We start from the raw sequence: 25915 nt of genomic DNA, 5'->3' as shown, positions 1-25915 counted from the left end.
ATCGTCAGTCTAGGTCAGAAAAAGAAACAAAAGTTGAAGCGTATTGGGTATGATTTATTGGACGGTTTTCGTACAATAGGCCCAACAATGATTTCATGAGCCTAAGTTGTAACTAAAGGCCCATGTATAGCCTATTTAATAAAAACAAAATCGAAGCCCAAGGATTATGAATGTATTTCAGCCAGAAAGAAAACAAATTAAATAATTATACCTGCTCCCACTCCTCAAATGAATTAACCATGTAGTGTTTGTCTTTGTTTTAAAGGCTGTCGGCCACCAAGGAAAACTAATGCGTATTAGCTGTAATTGTTTCACATCATCATCTTCTATCACATTAAATAATCAAAGGGTTTTTGGTGATGAGTGGTAGCGATAGAACAGAAAAAAAAAACACGCAGGAGAATGGTTTTCATGAATTAAATAGAAAAACAACAACAGTGATTTAATGGTGGAGGTTATGGGTGCTTGGCTCATCGAACAGGGACAGTTAAACGAGAAAGATGATGATGGTGATGGTTGAGTTTGTGTTGTTAATCTTCTAATCAGAAACCGAGACAATTTATAGGTTTGATTCGAGCTAAGGAAAAAAAATATATAGAGAAGCAAGTTGCAATTGTTAATCGGTGATGATTGTTTTGTGAGAGGTGACCGATGGTGTTTCTCGAACAGTAATTGTAACAAGATCATAGCAACAAAAGAGAAACAGTTCAAAAATTATGAGATTCAGTTTAACAGACTTTGCTTATCGTGTCGGAAACATATAAAGATTAAGTTTAAATTTGGTCGGAAATTTTCGGGTCGTCACAGAAAGTTGACGGCATGCATACCATTTCATAATATATCCAACTATAATTGACTTAATAATAATCTTGATGAACTCAACGACTCGAATGCAACGTCTTTTGAAATATGCCATGAATGACTCTAAGTAATATCTCTAAAAGAGCAAATGCACAGCGGAAGATTTCCTTAATACCTGAGAATAAACATGCTTTAAAGTGTCAACCAAAAGGTTGGTGAGTTCATTAGTTTATCATAAATAATCATTTCCAATAGTATAATAGACCACAAGATACTCATATTTAGAAAACAATCTGTGCAGGTCTACTCCTGCTATAAAATCATTCATATGAAGAACACCGAAACCTTTCAAACAACTCACCAATGGTAGCTAATTCGTGCGTGCAATGCAAAATCATCTCACCGTGGTAGTTAATACAATATATCTCGCCGATGGTCGATAATACAATCTTTATAGAAATCGAATCTCTGAATCCAAATAATTCTATCATAAAATGTAGTTTTTGAATATTTGTGTCTATTTGGTCAAACGTTTATAAAAGCATTTCATGTATTCTCAGATCAAAAATATATCTCAAAGCATTTAGTAAAACAGTTATAAAAACAGCGCATGTATTCTCAGTCCCAAAAATGTAAAGAGTAAAAGGGAATCAAATGAACTCACAATACTGTATTTTGTAGTAAAAATACATATGACGAAACTGAACAATGTAGGGTTGGCCTCGGATTCACGAGCCTATATCATTTATTTATATATTAAAATATATAATCGTAATCGAACAAGTATATATATGTTATTATTAGTGTTGTAAATTATATATATATATATATATATATATATATATATATATATATTAATTTAATAAATTTCATTATATAAATTTTCATTTCTATATATAGAAATATTAATATAGTTAGGTTAATAAATATATTTTTATATAATATCATGAATATAATACTATTACTTAGATTTAATAATGATATTGAAAATAATTATTTTGATAATATCATTGGTTACTTTGTTAGTAGAGATATTGATAATGATAATAGTAAGATTTATAATAATAATAAAAATGTTAATTTTAATAAAATACAACTTTTAAGATTGATAGATTTTTAATAAAACTGATAATGAAAATTTCAAATAAAATGATACTTTTAATAATAATACTACTTATGAATGTAACTTTTAATAATAACAATAATTCTATTAATAATGACAATAATACTAAAATATTGATTTAATCATAATAGTACTAAATTTTTAACCTTAATGATAATATTAATTTTAATACTAATAATAATAATACTACTGCTAATAATAATAATAACTTAAAATGATAATTTTACTACTAGTGATAGTTATGATAATAATACTAGTAACAACAACAACAACAACAATAATAATAATAATAATAATAATAATAATAATAATAATAATAATAATAATAATAATAATAATAATAATAATAATAATAATAATAATAATAATAATCGTAATTGTAATTATGATCATGATAAATGATAACTATACTTATATTAGTAATAATAATAATAATAACTATAATTTTAATACTAGTAATAATAACAATAATTAATAATAACAACAATTAATAATAACAATAATAATAATAACAATAATAATAATGATAATAATAATAATTAGAAAACTACCTTAGAAAAAGCTTTAAAAAAAATGTCCAAGCCTAGGATCGAATCCGAGACCACTCGCTAACCCGAGACACCCTTAACCATCTGCTCTGCCATGCTTATTCTGTTTTAATCCCATAACTGAATTATATAACCCGTATTAACTAGTCATCTCTTTCTTCATCATCAACTCAAATGACTAAATCTATAATCGACTGTAATATCAATTAAAACTTGATTTGTATTCGTAATTGAAACTGAACTGACCGTAAATGAGGGATTTTCATTCAATCAAACAAAGAAAAAGAAAAACAAAATTAAAAAAAAAACGCTGTACAGACATCGTGAAGAACTCCAAATCAAATCCGAATTTTTAGAATGTTTCAGACCAAAATTTCTAAATGAAATAAGAGTTAAATCGTTCATGGAAACTTTCTGGACCTTTAATTAACTAAAAACCTCAAAGCGAGTTTTAATTTCCTCAAGAACATTTCGTTTGACTTTTGGAAAATTTACTTTGACTTTGAAAATTCGAACTCGTTATAAAGAGTTGGGTTTTGAAACTGTGCAGATGGTTTAGATAAATGATTTCTAATACAACTGCATTTATAGATTTTAAATTTAGATTCAATTTCGAGTTTTTGATTAAATGGTTCAAGAACTAGGGACTAACTGAGTTCTTGGTTTTTTCTGTTTAAAATTCAATCGACACAAACAGTTTATTTGATAATTGATAATAATGGTGAAGTAATTGAATGGTTTCTGTTTAATATCATGAGTGAACATTTGTTTTATAGTAGAAGTACTCGACAGCTTGTATCAATCAGGAAACAAAAAAATAAAAATAAAAAATAAAAAATTAGAAAATGACCTCAAACAGATTTTGTTTGCTTCTTATGATTGAATCTCTAATTGGTACGATTCGATGAACAGAAAACAAATTTCATAAAGCTTGAAAATGATAGGAAACTGATTACATATTTTTCTTGTATTTATATATGTATATACGGTATATATATATATATATATGTGTATATGTATTATATATATATATATATATATATATATAAATATATATATATATATATATATATATATATATATATATATTAACTATATAATGAAACATAATAATATTAATTATACAAATATTAATATCTAATATTAATGAAACAAATAATAATAATAATAATAATAATAATAATAATAATAATAATAATAATAATAATAATAATAATAGAAATAATAATGATAATAATATCAAAAATATTAATAATAATACTAATCATAATAACTAACATTATAATTTCACTATTAGTTATAATAATAATGATATTAACAATGTTAACAATAATATTAATAATAATGGTACTATAACAAATCAGTGTATTCAATTTCATATTATAATCTTTATTGATATTTATAGTACTAGTATTGATATTAATAATAATAATAAATGTAATAATAATATAACCACTTAAATGTATCAAATTTTATATTTATATATAATAACATTCATAATACTGATATTAGTATTAATATTAATATTTATTTTAACATTGAATGCAATAATAACAATAATAATATATTAATTATATTTTAACTTGTAATTACATATATAATATTAGTTTTGTAATATTTCATATTTATACAATATACATTATATATTTAATATTTATACCTTTTACATATAGTAATAGTTATGTATCGAAATCTTATATATATTCAAACTACTATATAGATAATTATGTTTTAAATATCAAGTTTTATTGTATATCATAAATTATCTTACGTCTTTAATTCCAGAAGCTAAATCGAATAATATTTTATTAATGTATTTCAAGTTATCAGATTATCGTATATATACCTACACATATATTCATATACATATATCTATTTATAAATGATTGTTCGTGAATCGTTGGAAACAGTCAAGGGTTAAATGAATATATGAATACAGTTCAACATTTTTGAGACTTCAACATTACAGACTTTGCTTATCGTGTCGAAACCATATAAAATTAAGTTTAAATTTGTTCGGAAATTTCTGGGTCGTCACAGTTTCACCTACTTCATATGGATCTCTTTGGTCCTGTTAATATAGCCAGCTGTAGTGGGAAGAAGTATATACTGGTGATTGTTAATGAATATTCCAGATACACTTGGGTATTCTTTTTGAAGCAAAAGAGTGAAGCTGCTGATGAAATCATCAATTTTATCAAAAGAATGGAACTACTGAATGGGCAACTGGTGAAGCAGCTTAGAAGTGATCATGGTACAGAATTCAGAAATGCAACATTAAAAGAATTTTGTGCTGACAAAGGTATTTCACAGAACTTTTCTGCTGTGAGAACACCTCAACAGAATGGTGTTGCAGAAAGAAGAAACAGAACTCTCATTGAAGTAGCAAGATCTATGTTGGCTGAGTCTGGGCTGAAAAATTCATATTGGGTAGAAGCTGTGAACACTGCATGTTTTACACAGAATAGATCTTTAATTGTGAAAAGACATCAGAAAACTGCTTATGAAGTTCTCAAAGGCTGAAGACCCTCAATTTCATTTCTTCATGTATTTGGCACTCCCTGTTTCATTCTAAACATTAGGGATCAGCTAGGCAAGTTTGATGCTAAGGCTGATGAAGGTATATTCTTGGGATATTCCAACATGTCAAAGGCATATAGGGTTTTCAATAAAAGAAGGGGTTTTTTTTTAAAGAATCCATTAATGTTACATTTGATGAAACTGCCCCTATTTCATCTACTAGTCAAGAAGATGAAGAGTTAATGTTTGAAGAGCCTACTCAGCAAGCTCTTGATGACGAAGAAGAACCAGCAGTAAATCCCTCACCAATCCATGTTGCTGGGTTCTCTGATGATGAGATGGAACATTCTGTTCCATCTGTGTCTAAACCATGTAGACCTACTAGCTCTACTGAAGTTTTACAACTGAAGTATAGGTCTACTGGTTCTGAAGGATCTCAAGCTGGTACTGGCTACACTCATAATGAACAGCTGTCTCCAACTGCTGATCATTCCTCTAAGCCAGCTGATGATCAAGATGATGTGTGTTCCACAACAAGCTCACCTGTTCATAACACTAGATGGACAAAGGAGCATCCTATTGAACAAGTTATTGGTAATCTGGCAAGTGGTGTTAAAACAAGAAGACATGCAACCAGCAACTTTGGTATGCATGTAAACTTTATGTCTACCATTGAACCTACATGTCCTGATGAAGCTATCAAAGATCCAAGCTGGGCAGGAGCTATGCAAGAAGAGATCTCCCAGTTTGATAGGAATAAGGTTTGGACATTGATACCTAAACCTGATGATGAAACTAAGAAGATCATTGGTACCAAGTGGGTCTTCAAGAATAAGATGGATGAAGATGGGATTGTGATCAGAAACAAAGCTAGATTGGTAGCTCAGGGTTTCAAACAGGAAGAAGGATTGGATTATGGAGAGACATATGCTCCAGTGGCTAGGATGGAAGCTATCAGATTATTCTTAGCATATGCTGCTAAGATGAACTTTAGAGTATTCCAGATGGATATTAAATCTGCATTTCTAAATGGGAAGCTGCAAGAAGAAGTTTATTTCAAACAGCCTCCTGGTTTTGTAAGCAGTAAATATCCAGACCATGTCTACAAGCTAGACAAAGCTCTTTATGGCCTCAAACAGGCACCAAGAGCATGGTATGAGACACTTCATGTGTATCTCACTGGTATAGGTTTTAAAGTTGGAACAATTGATACCACTCTGTTCTCAAAAGAGATTATCTCGCAACTCACTCCTCCTGGAACACCCCAACTTAATGGAGTTTCTGAAAGGAGGAACCGAACCCTAATAGATATGGTTCAATCTATGATGGCTAGAAGCTCATTGCCTCTATCATTTTGGGGTTATTATCTATGCTTCGCGGCTCGTATTCTAAATATGGCCCCAACTAAGAAAGTGGAACGAACACCTCATGAGATGTGGTTTGGAAAACCTCCATCTCTTTCATACTTAAAGGTATGGGGATGTGAAGCTTACCCTAAGCGTTACGCCCCTAATAAGTTGAATGCTCGATCCACGAAGTGTATCTTCATAGGATATCCCAAGGATGATATGGGATACTATTTCTATAATCCTTCCGAGCAGAATGTATTTGTTGCTCAGAAGGCTGAATTCCTTGAAACTAAGTTCCTAATGGAAGGAAATAGTGAAAGGAAGATAGAGCTTGAAGAGGTTCAAGATCAAGCAGATGATACACGACTGGTTGACACTAGCACTCAACATGAAAATGTTGAGAATGATCAAATGGATGATCAAAGTATACAAGACGTTCACAGATCTGGTAGGATTAGTAATCCTCCTGAGAGATATGGGTTTCTCATGGATGGTTTCTATGTGGTTGATTTGGATGAACCAATAAACTTCCAAGATGCCTTATCAAGGATTGATAAGTATAAATGGCAGGAAGCCATGAACGCTGAGATGCAATCCATGTATGACAATCAAGTTTGGGAACTTGTTGAACAACCTACTGGCTCAAGGCTAGTTGATTGTAAATGGCTTTTCAAAATGAAGACCGACATACATGGAAACTTGGATACATATAAAGCTAGACTTGTAGCAAAATGTTTCACTCAAACTCAAGGGATTGACTATGATGAAACTTTTTTGCCTGTGGCAATGCTAAAGTCTGTTAGGATATTACTTGCCATTGCTGCTCATTATGATTATGAAATATGGCAAATGGATGTCAAGACTGCTTTCCTAAATGGACAACTTGAGGAAGATGTCTATATGGTTCAACCTGAAGGTTTTGTTGATCCGAAATATCCTAAAAAGGTATGCAAGTTAAAGAAGTCAATCTACGGATTGAAACAAGCATCTAGAATGTGGAATCATCATTTTAATGATGAGGCCAAGAAATTTGGCTTCATTAAAAATGGTGATGAAGCTTGTGTATACAAGAAAGCTAGTAGGAGCACTATTATGTTCCTTGTATTATACGTGGATGATATATTATTATTTGGGAACGATATTCCGGCAATGCAAGGAGTTAAAACTTGGTTAAGTAAATGCTTCTCCATTAAGGATCTTGGAGAAGCACAATACGTTTTGGGGATTGGGATCTACAGGGATAGATCCAAGAAACTGATAGGTTTGAATCAAAGTGCATACATTGAAGAGATCTTGAAAAGGTTCAAGATGGAGAACTCTAAGAAAAGTTTGGTACCTATTCAAAGAGGAACGCTCCTTAGTTCATCTCAGTGCCCCACCACGAAAGATGAACAAGAGATATGCACTAGACTGGATGTGTCATGCGCTCTTAGCCTGACACGTAGATATCAGAATAACCCAGGAAACAGTCATTGGATTGCTGTTAAAAGTATATTAAAATACCTTAGGAGGACTAAGGATATGTTTCTAATATATGGGTCTGGTGAGGAGGAACTCGCTGTAAAAGGTTACGTGGACGCAAGTTTCCAAACTGATCGAGATGATTCTCGATCACAATCCGGTTATGTCTTCACATTAAATGGAGGTACGGTCTCTTGGAAGAGTTCGAAACAGGATGTTGTTGCTTTATCCACTACAGAGTCGGAGTACATCGCCGCATCATTGGCAGCTCAGGAAGCTGCATGGATGAAGAAATTCATCGATGACTTAGGAGTAGTCCCTTCTATTCAGGACCCTCTTGAGATCTTTTGTGACAACGAGGGTGCGATTGCTCAAATCAAGGAACCTCGTGCTCACCAAAAGACCCGTCACATTGAGCGGAGATTCAACTACATAAGGGATGAAGTTGAAAAGGGAAAGATATGTATTCGTAAAGTTCACACAGATCTTAATATAGCGGATCCACTCACGAAACTCTTACATGGTGTAAAACATCAAGGGCATGTTAGTGTATTAGGGCTTCGATATTCTAGTGATTGGTTGTGATCTGTTTTAAGTATTGAAATGGAACGAAATTGTTCAAACTCATTAATATAATTATGGTATTAATTTATTTTGAGTTATGTTCCTATTTTGCATATTTTATCCATGAATAAGTAATTATTCTAAATTCCGTAGTCGATCACATTTGTGGGAACAATTGTGAGGTTTAGAAAATTATGAACTTGCATTTGTATACATTCACGGGATGAATGTGGGGCAAGGTTGCAACCAAGGTTCATAGATATTTGTGGGATACAAATATTGGAAGACCCGCCCTCAAGATTTACTAAATGGAGCCTTTGTGGTTGATCACATGTAATCTTGAGTAAAGGCGAATATCATTGTATCCTCTGACCTGAGACACATATTAGGTTCAGATATTCACTAAGTATTATGCCTTGATTCCTTCCTTCGCTATTCTGAAATATGGTAGTCCATAAGGAAGATCTCAGGTGTAATACAAAGTATATATCTAGGACGTATGTAGTCAAGATGGAATTTGTCCCTCTTATTCGTTGAGAGTCAGATGTCTAAGGCCTGATAAAGTTAAATCTAAAAGAGAGTGATCACTCTGTGTCTCTTGGATTTAACATGACATCTAGGATGAAAGGATAAATGAAAGATTCACCTAATCATATTCGAGATGGGAACTCGAAAGGGATGATGTTATTGAATGGCACAAAGTCATAACATATTGGGGGTGATGGACGGTCGTTAGGTAGTATCCGTCACTTGCATTAATTTCTTATGTTTCTCATGCAAGTGGGAGATTGAAGGTATTTCGTATGCTCGAGAGACATATTAAATTAATGTGGCTAATGTGTTATGATCCAAGTCGGGTCATACCCAATAACAAGCTTACCGACACCTTATATGTATTTAATCTTAACGATTGGATCGTTAAATAAATACGCGACACTTGGATTTTAGAAAATCAGGTTTCTAAAATATTATCACTTGAGATAAATTATTTGGATAATTTAAATATTAAGATTTAATTATTTATAGGTTTAAATAATTATGTTGTGTTGTATTTTATAAATTAGTTTATAAAATATATAAGTAACTTAATAAGTACATGGTGTTTAAGATAAGTTTTATACAATTAAAACTTAACATTTTATAAAACACCACATGGGTGGTGGCTTTGAAACTCTAAGAAAACACACCCATACTTATTCTTGTTACTTTTAAGACAACACATGGCTCAAGTACATGCATGATTCTTTAACCAAGCTTTTGATTCAATTTTATTAAAGAGATAGGTTGAAAAAAACTCTCTCATTCCTTTGAGAGCTGCTGCTGGCCGAAATATTTTGAGCCAAAAGGGAGGGTTTAAAGCTTGGTAATCTTGCTTATTAAGTGTCTAAATCCTAACTAAATTAAGGGTGGTGTTGGTGCATCAAAAGCTTGGGGTATTACACACTTGAGGCTTCAAGTTAGAGGCTATTTTCCATCATCTTCTTCATCAATTTTTGCTGTCCAATTCAGCCCTCAATTCATCATTGAGGAGGTATAATCTTCTTCCTTTATGTATATATATGTAAGCATTTATTTTATGACTTGATAACTACATGGAATTCATCTAAATGGTTTAACATATTAACTTGCTTTCTAAATTATCATGCTTCCGCTTGTTATAACTTTACATGAATGGGTTTTATGATCAAGTTAACATTATGAACTTGTTGATATGTTGAATTCCATCAGAGTATTACTCCCTCCCCTCTTGGTTTCTGCCAATGGGGGGTGTGTGGGGTGGGCCCCACTAGCCCAACTTGCTAAGTGATCAATTCCTTATGGCCAAAAGCCCGAACGAATCTAGAAACACGAAAACACGATTACGCGATTAAAAAATTCGGAGAGATAACAAAAACGCGACGAAAAATAAATATAAATACTCTATATAATTATATGATCTTAAAATATCATATTTAAAATAATTAGGATTTAAAAATCCTAAAAAATCGGCCGTTGGTTTGAAAACCGAAAAGATTCGCCGGATAGAAATCCGCGATATGTGGAAACGTATAAATTAAAATATGAATACAATTATTCACATAACACTTAATAATTAATATATATATTATTATAAAAATAATAATATAGGTCATAGAAATGACGTAGCACATTTAACAGTTAACGGTCGTTAAATAATTAACGATAAAAGATAACGGAAAAAGTAGGGTCGTGACAATCGAAAAAGTTTTAAAAATTGTAATAAGTAACTATTCATCCCCTCTAGTTACTTACACCTTTATTTCTTCGTATATGTTAAGGTATATTGAATTTTTCTCAAACTCCGATTCTCGAATATTTTACTTACTTTCGTCAAAAACGTGATGCTGCCGGATTACTTGGTTTTAATATTGTTCAAAAAGTAACATCTGTCATACGTCAACTAACTTATGCTACTTCGGCCGATCTTTTTTATGAGTATTTGCATATGGGTGAACAAACTGCATATGATTGTTTAAACAATTATTGCAAATGTGTTTTTCATTTATACGCTACCGAATATTTGAGAAAAACAACTGCACAAGATGTGCGACGTTTGACCGCTAAACATGCTCAAATACATGATTTTTCGGGGATGTTAGGAAGTCTCAATTGTAGGCATTGGAGATGGAGAAATTGTCCACAATGGTGGAAGGGTCATTATACACGAGGTGATCATGGTTACCCGTCAATTATGTTTGAAGCGGTAGCCTCGTACGATGGATGGTTTTGGCACGCATATTTTGGACCTGTGGGTTCAAATAATGATATCAACGTACTTAATCAATCTGATTTGTTTACCGAGTTATTAGCCGATGAAGCCCCACCATGTACGTTTACGGTTAACGGGTGTACGTTTACTAATGGTTATTATTTGGCGGATGGAATTTATCCGAGATGGGCAACATTAGTAAAGTCGTTCAGAAATCCGATTGACCCAAAACAAGCAAAATTCGTTAAGTACCAAGCATTGGCAAGAAAAAATATTAAACGAGCATTTGGAGTACTACAAGGTCGATGGACCACTGTTCAACATCCAGCAAGATCGCATTACATCTACAAAATTTAGAAGGATTATGTTAACATGTATCATATTAAATAGTATGATAACTGAGGACAACGGTCGTGCATATTGTGGGCCCGAGGAGAATTATCGTCTGTGACAACCCGAAAATTTCCGACCAAATTTAAACTTAATCTTTATATGTTTCCGACACGATAAGCAAAGTCTGTAATATTGATTCTCAAACTTTTTGAACTAATGTTATATATTCAGTTAACCTTTAACTATTGACCGACGATTCACGAACATCTATTTATATATATATATATATATATATATATATATATATATATATATATATATATATATATATATATATATATATATATATATATGTTATAATTCAGTAGGCTTATAACTACCTTTAGTGGTCTGATTTTTGGTTATAGAATACTAATTAAAGAAAAGTGTGAATATTAAATATGTATATTATATCAAGAAGTATATGTGAGAATTATATTATGAATCTTATCTCTGCACCACACACACGTATATATACTACATAATTTTCACTGTAGAATATTTGAATATATATATATATATATATATATATATATATATATATATATATATATATATATATATATATATATATATATATATATATATATATATATATATATATATATATATATATATATATATTGCATCCATATTTGACTATATTTGTTCAACAAAATTGTCTATACATTGCATGTAATTTTCGTAACACTCCCCCTTGGATAGCAATTTTGTTTTGTTGGAGATCAATGATAAGTTACTACATCATTAAAAACCTTGCTAAAGAAAACTCAGTGGGAAAAAACTTTAGCTAAGGGAAACAGATTGCAGTATAGAGTTGACTCCCCCTCAAGTAGGCATCACCTCAGCTGTTACATCTTTTGAACATGCCTCATGCCAATATTATGAATGTGTGTTCTGAAAATAGCAGTTGGAAGTGCTTTCGTGAAAAGATCAGCAGAGTTTTTGCTGGATTGAACATTTCTCATTTCAATCTGATTGCCCTTAATGAGATTTTGAGTGTGTGAGAAGAATCTAGGAGGTATGTGTTTTGTTCGGTCACTTTTGATATACCCTTCTTTCATCTGTGCTATGCAAGCTACATTATCTTCATAGATAGTTATTGGACTTTTATCGCGTTCTAGTCCACAAGAATCAGTAATGAGTTGTGTCATTAATCTCAACCAAAAACATTCCCGAGTAATGCAATCACTTCGGCATGATTTGATGATGTTGCAATAAGTGTTTGTTTTTGAGAACGCCATGATATTGCAGTACCTCCATTTAGGAATACATATCCATTTTGAGATTTAGCTTTATGTGGATCAGATAAGTAACCTGCATCTGTATAACCAACCAAATCTTGTTTTGATTCGTTAGAATAAAATAATCCTAAATCATTAGTTCCTCGAAGGTATCGAAAAATGTGTTTGATCCCATTCCAATGTCTTTTGGTAGGAGCTGAGCTGAATCTTGCCAACAAATTAACTAGGTCTTGTACAATTTGTAAGATACATAAGAGCTCCAATTGCACTAAGATATGGTACTTCTGGTCCCAGGATATCTTCATGATCTTCACAGGGACGAAATGGATTAGTGTCAACATTAAGTGATCTAACAACCATAGGAGTACTTAATGGTTTTGCATTGTCCATATTGAAACGTTTTAAAATCTTTTTCGTATAAGTGGTTTGATGTACAAGTAAACCATTAGGCATATGCTCAATCTGCAAACCAAGGCAATACTTGGTTTTTCCGAGATCTTTCATTTCAAATTCTTTCTTTAGAAGTTGAATGGCTTCATGGATCTCTTTTTTTGTACCTATGATGTTAAGATCATCTACATAAACGGCTATGATCACATATCCGGATGTTGTTTTCTTAATGAATACACATGGGCAAATAAGATTATTGGTATACCTTTTGCTTATCAAGTAATCACTTAATCATTTATACCACATGCGGCCCGATTGTTTCAACCCATATAAAGACCTTTGTAACTTGATTGAGTACATTTCTTTGAGTTTTGCATTGGTTGCTTCTGATACTTTAAATCCTTCACGTACCTTCATATATATATATATATATATATATATATATATATATATATATATATATATATATATATATATATATATATATATATATATATATATATATATATATATATATATATATATCACTATCAAGTGATCCATATAGATAAGCAGTCACAACATCCATGAGATGCATTTCTAAATTTTTAGAAACTGTCAGGCTGATTAAGTATCTAAAAGTAATTGCATCCATAACAGGAGAATAAGTTTCCTCATAATCAATTCCTGGTCTTTAGGAAAAACCTTGAGCTACAAGTCTGGCTTTATATCTTGTAACTTCATTTTTCTCATTTCTTTTTCGCACAAAAACCCATCTATATCCCACAGGTTTCACATCTTTAGGTCTGAGAATGATAGATCCAAAAAATTTTCTTTTATTGAGTGATTCAAATTCAGCTCGTATTGCTCCTTTCCAATGATCCCAATCATGTCTACTTTGACATTCCATGACAGATTTTGGTTCTGGATCATCATCATCATTCATGATGTTATATGCAACATTATATGAAAATATCTCATCAAGATTTTTCATTTTATTTTGGTTCCATAATATTTTTGAATGTGTATAATTGATTGAAAATTCCGTATTGACATCATCAATCTCCTCTGCAGACAGGAGTATTGATTTGTGGTTCTTCTTGAACACTTTCTTTTACCTCATTATCAGCTGATTTTTTTTTTTCGAGGATTTTTATCTTTGGAACCAATTGGTCTTCCACGTTTCTGGCGTGGCAAAGACTCAAGAGCGACATTATTGTCAGCTTTTGGAATTTCAATTCGTGATGGAGCATTTGCTACTGGTATATATGATTTAGTCACTCTTTTTGTATATGTAAATGCATCAGGCAATTTATTCGCAAGTTCTTGCATATGCATTATTTTTTGAACTTCGGTCTCGCATTCTTTTGTGCGAGGATCAAGATACATTAATTGAGATTCACACCATGAAACATCATTTTCTTTATTTTTTATTTCTCCCCCTAATCTAGGGAGCAATGTTTCATTAAAGTGACAATCAGCAAAACGTGCTGTAAAAACATCACCCGTCATGGGTTCAATATATCTTATGATTGAAGATGTTTCATATCCAACATATATTCCCATCCTTCTTTGAGGACCCATTTTAGTGCGCTGTGGTGGTGCGATAGGAACATAAACTGCACAACCAAATGTTCTAAGGTGGGAAATTATTGGCTGATGGCCAAAAGCAAGTTGCAAGGGATAATATGTATGACTTGCACTTGGTCTAATGCGAATTAATGATGCAGCATGTAAAATTGCATGACCCCATACAGATACTGGGAGTTTTGTTCTCATTATCAATGGTCTAGCTATTAACTGCAATCGTTTAATTAGTGATTCGGCTAAACCATTTTGTGTATGTACATGAACAACAGGATGTTCAACAACAATCCCAATAGACATGCAAAAATCATTAAATGTTTGAGATGTAAACTCACCAGCATTATCTAATCTCACCCTTTTAATAGTATAATCAAGGAAATGTGCTCTCAATTTAATAATTTGAGCAAGAAATTTTGCAAATGCCATGTTTCTACTTGATAATAGACAAACATAAGACCATCTACTAGATGCGTCTATTAGGACCATGATATCTAAATGGTCCACATGGTGGATGAATTGATTCACATATATCACCTTGAATTCTTTCAAGAAACATTGGTGATTCTTTTTCAACCTTAAGAGGTGATGGTCTTATTATCAATTTTCCAAGTGAGCATGATGTACATGGGATAATTGCATCATGAGGGATATTTTGATCCATCAATGGATGTCCATGTGTATTTTGAATTATTCTTTTCATCATTGTTGATCCTGGGTGGCCTAATCTTTCATGCCACAGATTTATCATTATAGGATCACATGCCTTTTCATTAACTACCATGTGTGTTTCTGGTACATTTATATATGTATAATGTAAACCAAAACTAAGTCTTGGTAGTTTTTCAATCACATGCTTCTTGTCAGTGATACTTAAATATTTATCATTTTCTGTAGTCACTGACTGAAAATAAGGCATTTTTTATCAGAAAATTTGTACCATTTGGTAACATGAATTTTGCCTTTCCCATTCCTTTTATTAAATTCGCAGGACCTGATATAGTATGTACCGTTCCTTCTGTTGCTTTAAAATCAGTGAAATATTTTTTAGATTTGAGTATAGTATGTGTGGTACCACTGTCTGCAATACAAAGATCCCCACCATTTGACTAATTTTGCACTCCAGTAGTGTACATCATGAACTTCAAAATATGAAAAATAAATAATGAGTACATAATTCATCAATATATTACATTCAAAAATATGTTATAAACGAAAATACATAATAAGGAAACATATAGTAAAGTAGATATGGTATAGATCGTAAATCTACATCCATTTATTTAATATGGACATATAATAGGAAATTTATTCATTAAAGTAGTCACTTGTTGGCTCAGTGATTTTTGTATCAAGGTCATCTACAAGGTTTGCCTCTTTTCCATTTCTTTTTGGGGATTCCTGATATTGATTAACAGAATATTGATTTGTTCGATAGTTTTTAGACCAATGTCCAATTTTACCACATCCATAACAAGAATCTTCAATATTCTTTGAAGAGCTTCCTTCAACATTATGATTTGTGGGATTGTATGGTTGTTGAAATTTATAATTTTGTGGATTATTATTTCTTTGTCCACGACCACGACCACCGTAACCATTACGACCACGACCACCACCACGACCATTACCATAAGGGTGATTTTGAACATAGTAATGATTTTTATTATTGTTATGGTAATTTCCATGATGATGGTTTTGGCCAATATGACCACGACCTCGCCCACGTCCTCGTCCAGGTGCATTTCTTTTATTATTATTATTGTTAATAGCATTAGCTTCAGGGAATGCTAGCGCACCCGTAGGATGAGATTCTTGATTCTTCATCAGTAATTCTTTATTCACTTCTGCAACTAAGAGATAAGTTTGAAGTTTCGAAAAAGTTTTGTAATTCTGCAATTTTAAATTTTCTTGTATAGTAATGTTTGCAGAATGCATTGTGGAGAAAGTTTTTTCCATCATATCAGCATCACTTATTTCTTGACCACAGAATTGAAGCTTTGAACGGATCTTGAACATGTCCGAGCTGTATTCACTTACCTTTTTAAAGTCTTGGAACCTTAGATTTCTCCATTCTTCCCTCACAGCTGGGAGTAATATTTCCTTTTGATTATCGAATCTACTCTTGATACTTTTCCATAAAACATGTGGATCTTTGATAGTGAGATACATATGTTTTAAGGTGATATCAATATGTTTGCGAATAAAAGCAATTGATTTTAATTTATCTTGATCAGAACAAGTATTGTTTTCTTTTAAAGTTTCTAGAATACCCAATGATCCAAGATTTATTTCTACATCCATGACCCATGATGTGTAGTGTGTTCCCGATACATCTAGGGCATCAAACTCAAGCTTTGATAAGTTTGACATTTTCTATTTTCAGAAAGATGAACAACATAAATTATAATCATAATCAATTTCTAATCATAGACAAATAATAAAATGAAATTAGAATTATTTTAAATTCATAAGTAGCAAACAACAGAATAATGGCATGATTACAAATGATAAAACTACAAGAGCAGGGTAGAATATAGGTTCACCCGATGGTATATTAGTAACAATGATGATAGTTAGTATGACCAATACAATAGGAAAAATCATCCTTGTGTGAATCATCTTTACAAAAAAAAAATTTGATGGTGGTAATCTGAGAAAATGAAGATTGATTTGTGAAAATGTGAAAACGGAGATGTTTCTTTTATATTTGAAAAATATATTCGTTGTAACGTCGTCAGTTGACGTTAACAATCGTTATGTATATACAACCGTTGTAACGTCATTAGTTGACGTTAACGACTGTTATGTACTCGTTGTATTAATAATAATTTTTAATAAAAGAATTTTATTAGTACAAATACAATTACTACAAATATATTTAGTATAAATACGTTTAGTATAAATATGAAGATTAAGAGAATAAACATATTATGCATAAATAATAAATTTTAAGAATAAACATTAGTATGCATGAAATAAATAATGATTAATTGCATAAGTAATCATAAATGTTAGATAACATAAATATAAATGTTAGTGAAGTTAATAAGAGTTAGATTACAGAAATATAATTCAGGCGGTATAACCGACCATATATATAACTTAAATAACATAAATATAAATGTTAGTGAAGTTAATAAAAGTTAGATTACATAAATATAATTCAGGCGGTATAACCGACCATATATAACTTAAATAACATAAATATAAATGTTAGTGAAGTTAATAAAAGTTAGATTACAGAAATATAATTCAGGCGGTATAACCGACCATATATAACTTAAATAACATAAATATAAATGTTAGTGAAGTTAATAAAAGTTAGATTACAGAAATATAATTCAGGCGGTATAACCGACCATATATAACTTAAATAACATAAATATAAATGTTAGTGAAGTTAATAAAAGTTAAACAATTTCTTACCTTGATTAGTGACGTGTGCTTGCTTAGATAAACCTTGATTATACGGAGCACTTCGTGCTGATAACGTGTTATAATTCAGTAAGCTTATAACTACCTTTAGTGGTCTGATTTTTGGCTATAGAATACTAATTAAAGAAAAGAGTGAATATGAAATATGTATATTATATCAAGAAGTATATGTGAGAATTATATTATGCATCTTATCTCTGCACCACACACATATATATACTACATAATTTTCACTGTACAATATTTGAATATTAATATATATATATATATATATAGCATTCATATTTGACTATATTTGTTTAACAAAATTGTCTATACATTGCATGTAATTTTCGTAACAATATATATATATATATATATATATATATATATATATATATATATATATATATATATATATATATATATGTATATATATATATATATATATATATATATATATATATATATATATATATAGATATATATACACATTAAGTTGGAATATTAATTATTCATAAATAACTTGCAATGTGTATTTAAAAACTGATTTATGTATATTAAATAAAGATATATACATATATATAATTTCAAGTTATTTAGTAAATGATAGTAACATTCGTTTATTGATTCGATTGATATTTATATAAGTTAACTAAAACGTTTAAGATGAATAAGTAAAACACTAATTTACTACAGTATTTTCGAATTGCTACAGTACCCGAAAAACTACAGTGTTTTCGAAAATCACTATTTGCTACAGTAAAAATCATTTTGCTACAGTGTTTTCGAAGGGACCCGTTCATATACATTATAAGTTATCTAGTAAAAGTTTGGTGTCTGGGCTACCTACAATGTCTTATGTGAAGCATAGATTGTGTCCTGGTTGTGAAAAAAGAAAGCATCACCATGCCTCATTCAAGTCAAAGCAGATTTCATCTGTTGAGAAACCATTTCTGAAGGGACCCATTCATATACATTATAAACGATTCACAATAGTTGATTTCATTGTGAGGTATTTGACCTCTATATGATACATTTTACAAATATTGCATTCATTTTTAAAAGACAAACTTTCTTTACATCGAAAGTTGACTGCATGCATACCATTTCATAATGTATCCAACTATAATTGACTTAATAATAATCTTGATGAACTCAACGACTCGAATGCAACGTCTTTTGAAATATGCCATGAATGACTCCAAGTAATATCTCTAAACTGAGCAAATGCACAGCGGAAGATTTCCTTAATACCTGAGAATAAACATGCTTTAAAGTGTCAACCAAAAGGTTGGTGAGTTTACTAGTTTATCATAAATAATCATTTCCAATAGTATAATTGACCACAAGATACTCATATTTAGAAAACAATCTGTGCAGGTCTACTCCTGCTATAAAATCATTCATATGAAAAACACCGGAACCTTTCAAACAACTCACCAACGGTATCTAATGCGTGCGTGCAATGCAAAATCATCTCACCGTGGTAGTTAATACAATATAATTTTACAACGAGAGCTAATGCGTACGTACAATGCAAAATCATCTCTCCGAGGGTAGCTAAAACGGGAGCTAATGCGTGCGTGCAATGACAAAATCATCTCTCCGTTACTAACTACAAAGTCGAACAATACAATACATCGGGAGCTAATGCGTGTGTGCAATGCAAAATCATCTCGCCGATGGTAGCTAAAACGGGAGCTAATGCGTGCATGCAATGACAAAATCATCTCACCGTTACTAACTACTAAATCGAACCATTTCGGGAGCTAATGCGTGCGTGCAATGACAAATTCATCTTACCGATGGTCGATAATACAATCTTTATAGAAATCGAACCTCTGAATCCAAATAATTCTATCATAGAATGTAGTTTTTGAATATTTGTGTCTATTTTGTCAGACGTTTATAAAAGCAGTTCATGTATTCTCTGTTCAAAAATATATCTCAAAGCATTTAGTAAAACAGTTATAAAAACAGCGCATGTATTCTCAGTCTCAAAAATGTAAAGAGTAAAAGAGAATCAAATGAACTCACAATACTGTATTTTGTAGTAAAAATACATATGACGAAACTGAACAATGCAGGGTTGGCCTCAAATTCACGAACTTATATCATTTGTTTATATATTAAAATATATAATCGTAATCAAACAAGTATATATATGTTATTACTAGTGTTGTAATTTATATAAATATATATATTAATTTAATAAATTTCATTATATAAATTTTCATTTCTATATATAGAAATATTAATATAGTTAGGTTAATAAATATATTTTTATATAATATCATGAATATAATACTATTACATAGATTTAATAATGATATTGAAAATAATTTTTTTGATAATATCATTGGTTACTTTATTAGTAGAGATATTGATAATGATAATAGTAAGATTTATAATAATAATAAAAATGTTAATTTTAATAAAATACAACTTTTAAGATTGATAGATTTTTAATAAAACTGATAATGATAATTTCAAATAAAATGATACTTTTAATAATAATACTACTTATGAATGTAACTTTTAATAATAACAATAATTCTATTAATAATGACAATAATACTAAAATATTGATTTAATCATAATAGTACTAAATTTTTAACCTTAATGATAATATTAATTTTAATACTAATAAAAATAATACTACTGCTAATAATAATAATAACTTAAAATGATAATTTTACTACTAGTGATAGTTATGATAATAATACTAGTAACAACAACAATAATAATAATAATAATAATCGTAATTGTAATTATGATCATGATAAATGATAACTATACTTATATTAGTAATAATAATAATAACTATAATTTTAATACTAGTAATAATAACAATAATTAATAATAACAACAATTAATAATAACAATAATAATAATAACAATAATAATAATGATAATAATAATAATTAGAAAACTACCTTAGAAAAAGCTTTAAAAAAAATGCCCAAGCCTAGAATCGAACCCGAGACCACTCGCTAACCCGAGACACCCTTAACCATCTGCTCTGCCATGCTTATTCTTTTTTAATCCCATAACTGAATTATATAACCCATATTAACTAGTCATCTCTTTCTTCATCATCTACTCAAATGACTAAATCTATAATCGACTATAATATCAATTAAAACTTGATTTGCATTCGTAATTGAAATTGAACTGACCTTAAATGAGGGATTTTTGTTCAATCAAACAAAGAAAAACAAAAACAAAATAAATAAAAAACGCTGTACAGATATCGTGAAGAACTCCAAATCAAATCCGAATTTTTAGAATGTTTCAGATCAAAATTTCTAAATGAAATAAGTTTTAAATCGATCATGGAAACTTTCTGGACTTTTAATTTAGCTAAAAACCTCAAAGTGAGTTCTAATTTCCTCAAGAACATTTCGTTTGACTTTTGGAAAATTTACTTTGACTTTGAAAATTCGAACTCGTTATAAAGAGTTGGGTTTTGAAACTGTGCAGATGGTTTAGATAAATGATTTCTAATACAACTTCATTTATAGATTTTGAATTTAGATTCGATTTCGAGTTTTTGATTAAATAGTTCAAGAACAGGGGACTAACTGAGTTCTTGCTTTTTTCTGTTTAAAATTCAATCGACACAAACACTTTATTTGATAATTGATAATAATGGTGAAGTAATTGAATGGTTTCTGTTTAATATCATGAGTGAACATTTGTTTTATAGCAGAAGTACTCGACAGCTTGTATCAATCAGGAAACAAAAAAATAAAAAAAATAAAAAATTGGAAAATGACCTCAAACAAATTTTGTTTGCTTCTTATGATTGAATCTCTAATTGGTACGATTCGATGGACAGAAAACAAATTTCATAAAGCTTGAAAACGATAGGAAACTGATTACATATTTTTCTTGTGTATATACGGTATATATATATTTATATATATATATATGTGTATATGTATTATATATATCTGTATTTGTATAATTATATATATATATATATATATATATATATATATATATATATATATATATATATATATATATATATATATATATATATATATATTAACTATATAATGAAACATAATAATATTAATTATACAAATATTAATATCTAATATTAATGAAACAAATAATAATAATAATAATAATAATAATAATAATAATAATAATAATAATAGAAATAATAATGATAATAATATCAAAAATATTAATAATAATACTAATCGTAATAACTAACATTATAATTTCACTATTAGTTATAATAATAATGATATTAACAATGTTAACAATAATATTAATAATAATGGTACTATAACAAATCAGTGTATTGAATTTCATATTATAATCTTTATTGATATTTATAGTACTAGTATTGATATTAATAATAATAATAAATGTAATAATAATATAACAACTTAAATGTATAAAATTTTATATTTATATATAATAACATTCATAATACTGATATTAGTATTAATATTAATATTTATTTTAACATTGAATGCAATAATAACAATAATAATATATTAATTATATTTTAACTTGTAATTACATATATATTATTAGTTTTGTAATATTTCATATTTATACAATATACATTATATATTTAATATTTATACCTTTTACATATAGTAATAGTTATGTATCAAAATCTTATATATATTCAAACTACTATATAGATAATTATGTTTTAAATATCAAGTTTTATTGTATATCATAAATTATCTTACGTCTTTAATTCCAGAAGCTAAATCGAATAATATTTTATTAATGTATTTCAAGTTATCAGATTATCGTATATATACCTACACATATATTCATATACATATATCTATTTATAAATGATTGTTCGTGAATCGTTGGAAACAGTCAAGGGTTAAATGAATATATGAATACAGTTCAACATTTTTGAGACTTCAACATTACAGACTTTGCTTATCGTGTCGAAACCATATAAAATTAAGTTTAAATTTGTTCGGAAATTTCTGGGTCATCACAGTTTCACCTACTTCATATGGATCTCTTTGGTCCTGTTAATATAGCCAGCTGTAGTGGGAAGAAGTATATACTGGTGATTGTTGATGAATATTCCAGATACACTTGGGTATTCTTTTTGAAGCAAAAGAGTGAAGCTGCTGATGAAATCATCAATTTTATCAAAAGAATGGAACTACTGAATGGGCAACTGGTGAAGCAGCTTAGAAGTGATCATGGTACAGAATTCAGAAATGCAACATTGGAAGAATTTTGTGCTGACAAAGGTATTTCACAGAACTTTTCTGCTGTGAGAACACCTCAACAGAATGGTGTTGCAGAAAGAAGAAACAGAACTCTCATTGAAGTAGCAAGATCTATGTTGGCTGAGTCTGGGCTAAAAAATTCATATTGGGCAGAAGCTGTGAACACTGCATGTTTTACCCAGAATAGATCTTTAATTGTAAAAAGACATCAGAAAACTGCTTATGAAGTTCTCAAAGGCAGAAGACCCTCAATTTCATTTCTTCATGTATTTGGCACTCCCTGTTTCATTCTAAACAATAGGGATCAGCTAGGCAAGTTTGATGTTAAGGCTGATGAAGGTATATTCTTGGGATATTCCAACATGTCAAAGGCATATAGGGTTTTCAATAAAAGAAGGGGTTTTTTTAAAGAATCCATTAATGTTACATTTGATGAAACTGCCCCCATTTCATCTACTAGTCAAGAAGATGAAGAGTTAATGTTTGAAGAGCCTACTCAGCAAGCTCTTGATGACGAAGAAGAACCAGCAGTAAATCCCTTACCAATCCATGTTGCTGGGTTCTCTGATGATGAGATGGAACATTCTGTTCCATCTGTGTCTAAACCATGTAGACCTACTAGCTCTACTGAAGTTTTACAACTGAAGTATAGGTCTACTGGTTCTGAAGGATCTCAAGCTGGTACTGACTACACTCATAATGAATAGCTGTCTCCAACTGCTGCTCATTCCTCTAAGCCAGCTGATGATCAAGATGCTGTGTGTTCCACAACAAGCTCACCTGTTCATAACACTAGATGGACAAAGGAGCATCTAATTGAACAAGTTATTGGTAATCTGGCAAGTGGTGTTAAAACAAGAAGACATGCAACCAGCAACTTTGGTATGCATGTAAACTTTATGTCTACCATTGAACCTACATGTCCTGATGAAGCTATCAAAGATCCAAGCTGGGCAGGAGCTATGCAAGAAGAGATCTCCCAGTTTGATAGGAATAAGGTTTGGACATTGGTACTTAAACCTGATGATGAAACTAAGAAGATCATTGGTACCAAGTGGGTCTTCAAGAATAAGATGGATGAAGATGAGATTGTGATCAGAAACAAAGCTAGATTGGTAGCTCAGGGTTTCAAACAGGAAGAAGGATTGGATTATGGAGAGACATATGCTCCAGTGGCTAGGATGGAAGCTATCAGATTATTCTTAGCATATGCTGCTTTTAGAGTATTCCAGATGGATATTAAATCTGCATTTCTAAATGGGAAGCTGCAAGAAGAAGTTTATTTCAAACAGCCTCCTGGTTTTGTAAGCAGTAAATATCCAGACCATGTCTACAAGCTAGACAAAGCTCTTTATGGCCTCAAACAGGCACTAAGAGCATGGTATGAGACACTTCATGTGTATCTCACTGGTATAGGTTTTAAAGTTGGAACAATTGATACCATTCTGTTCTCAAAAGAGATAGATGGTGATCTCTTGCTGGTACAATAATATGTGGATGATATTATTTATGGATCTAAAAATGAGAAACATTGTCAAGATTTTTTAAAACTTATGTCAAAGACACATGAAATGAGCTTACAAAGAGATTTGCAATACTTTTTAGGATTGCAAATTAAACAACTTGATGATGAAATTTTTATAAGTCAAGATAAATATATCAAAGATATGTTAAAAAATTTTGGTCTAACCTGTTTAAAAGATATAGGGACCCCAATGGCAGCATCTATTAAAATAGATGCTGATCCCAATGGTGAACCAGTCAATATCACTGAATATAGAGGTATGATTGGGTCCCTACTTTATCTTACAGCCAGCAGACCAGATATTATGTTTGCCACATGTCTCTGTGCCAGATATCAAGCTGATCCTAAAGAGTCACACTTGCTAGCAGTAAAAAAGATATTTAGGTATCTGAAAGGTACTGCTAGACGTGGTCTTTGGTATCCCGAAGACCAGGATTTTGAGCTAATTGGGTATTCAGATGCTGACTTTGTAGGATGTAAAATAGACAGGAAAAGTACTACTGGTGGTTGCCAGTTACTGGGTGGTAGGCTAGTCAGCTAGACGAGCAAAAAGCAAAATATTGTGTCCACATCTACTGCTGAGGCAGAATATGTTTCTGCTGGTAGTTGTACTGCTCAAGTACCATGGATGCAAAGCCAGCTGAAGGACTATGATGTTCATGTTACAAAGACTCCAATCTACTGTGATAACACAAGTGCTGTTGCTATTACCAACAATCCTGTGATGCATTCAAGAACTAAGCACATTGACGTTCAATATCATTTCATAAGGGATCATGTTCAAAAAGGAGATGTGGAGCTACATTTTATTTCAACAGACCAGCAGTTAGCAGATCTTTTTACAAAGCCCTTAGATGAGAAACGTTTTAACTATCTCATTTCTGAGCTGGGTATGCTTGAACTTTAAAATAAAAGGCAACTTTGTTGGTGTGATGGCTCTACTACATGTAGGGCAAACAAGTAAGTCAAAATGTTTTTCACTTACTGCCTACATGTCAAACAGTTGGCACAACAAGGTCTGTTATATCATGATTATTCAATGTTCAAAACTAAATAATAAATAGCTCACAATACTT

The 25915-nt window shown here is 30.6% G+C and overlaps 1 protein-coding gene across 1 annotated transcript; it reads left to right on the top strand.

Moving 5' to 3' along the window:
* The first annotated feature begins 445 nt into the window (after nucleotides 1–445).
* Nucleotides 446–11451, top strand: LOC139848434 (uncharacterized). Its single transcript, XM_071838168.1, has 2 exons — nucleotides 446–515; nucleotides 10664–11451. The coding sequence occupies exons 1-2, from the start codon at nucleotides 446–448 to the stop codon at nucleotides 11449–11451; spliced, it is 858 nt and encodes a 285-aa protein (XP_071694269.1).
* Nucleotides 11452–25915: the final 14464 nt, after the last annotated feature.

The sequence above is a fragment of the Rutidosis leptorrhynchoides genome, chromosome 5 (assembly GCF_046630445.1).
Source record: "Rutidosis leptorrhynchoides isolate AG116_Rl617_1_P2 chromosome 5, CSIRO_AGI_Rlap_v1, whole genome shotgun sequence".
Classification (NCBI taxonomy): Eukaryota; Viridiplantae; Streptophyta; class Magnoliopsida; order Asterales; family Asteraceae; genus Rutidosis; species Rutidosis leptorrhynchoides.
This window is presented reverse-complemented; position numbering and strand designations above follow the sequence as displayed.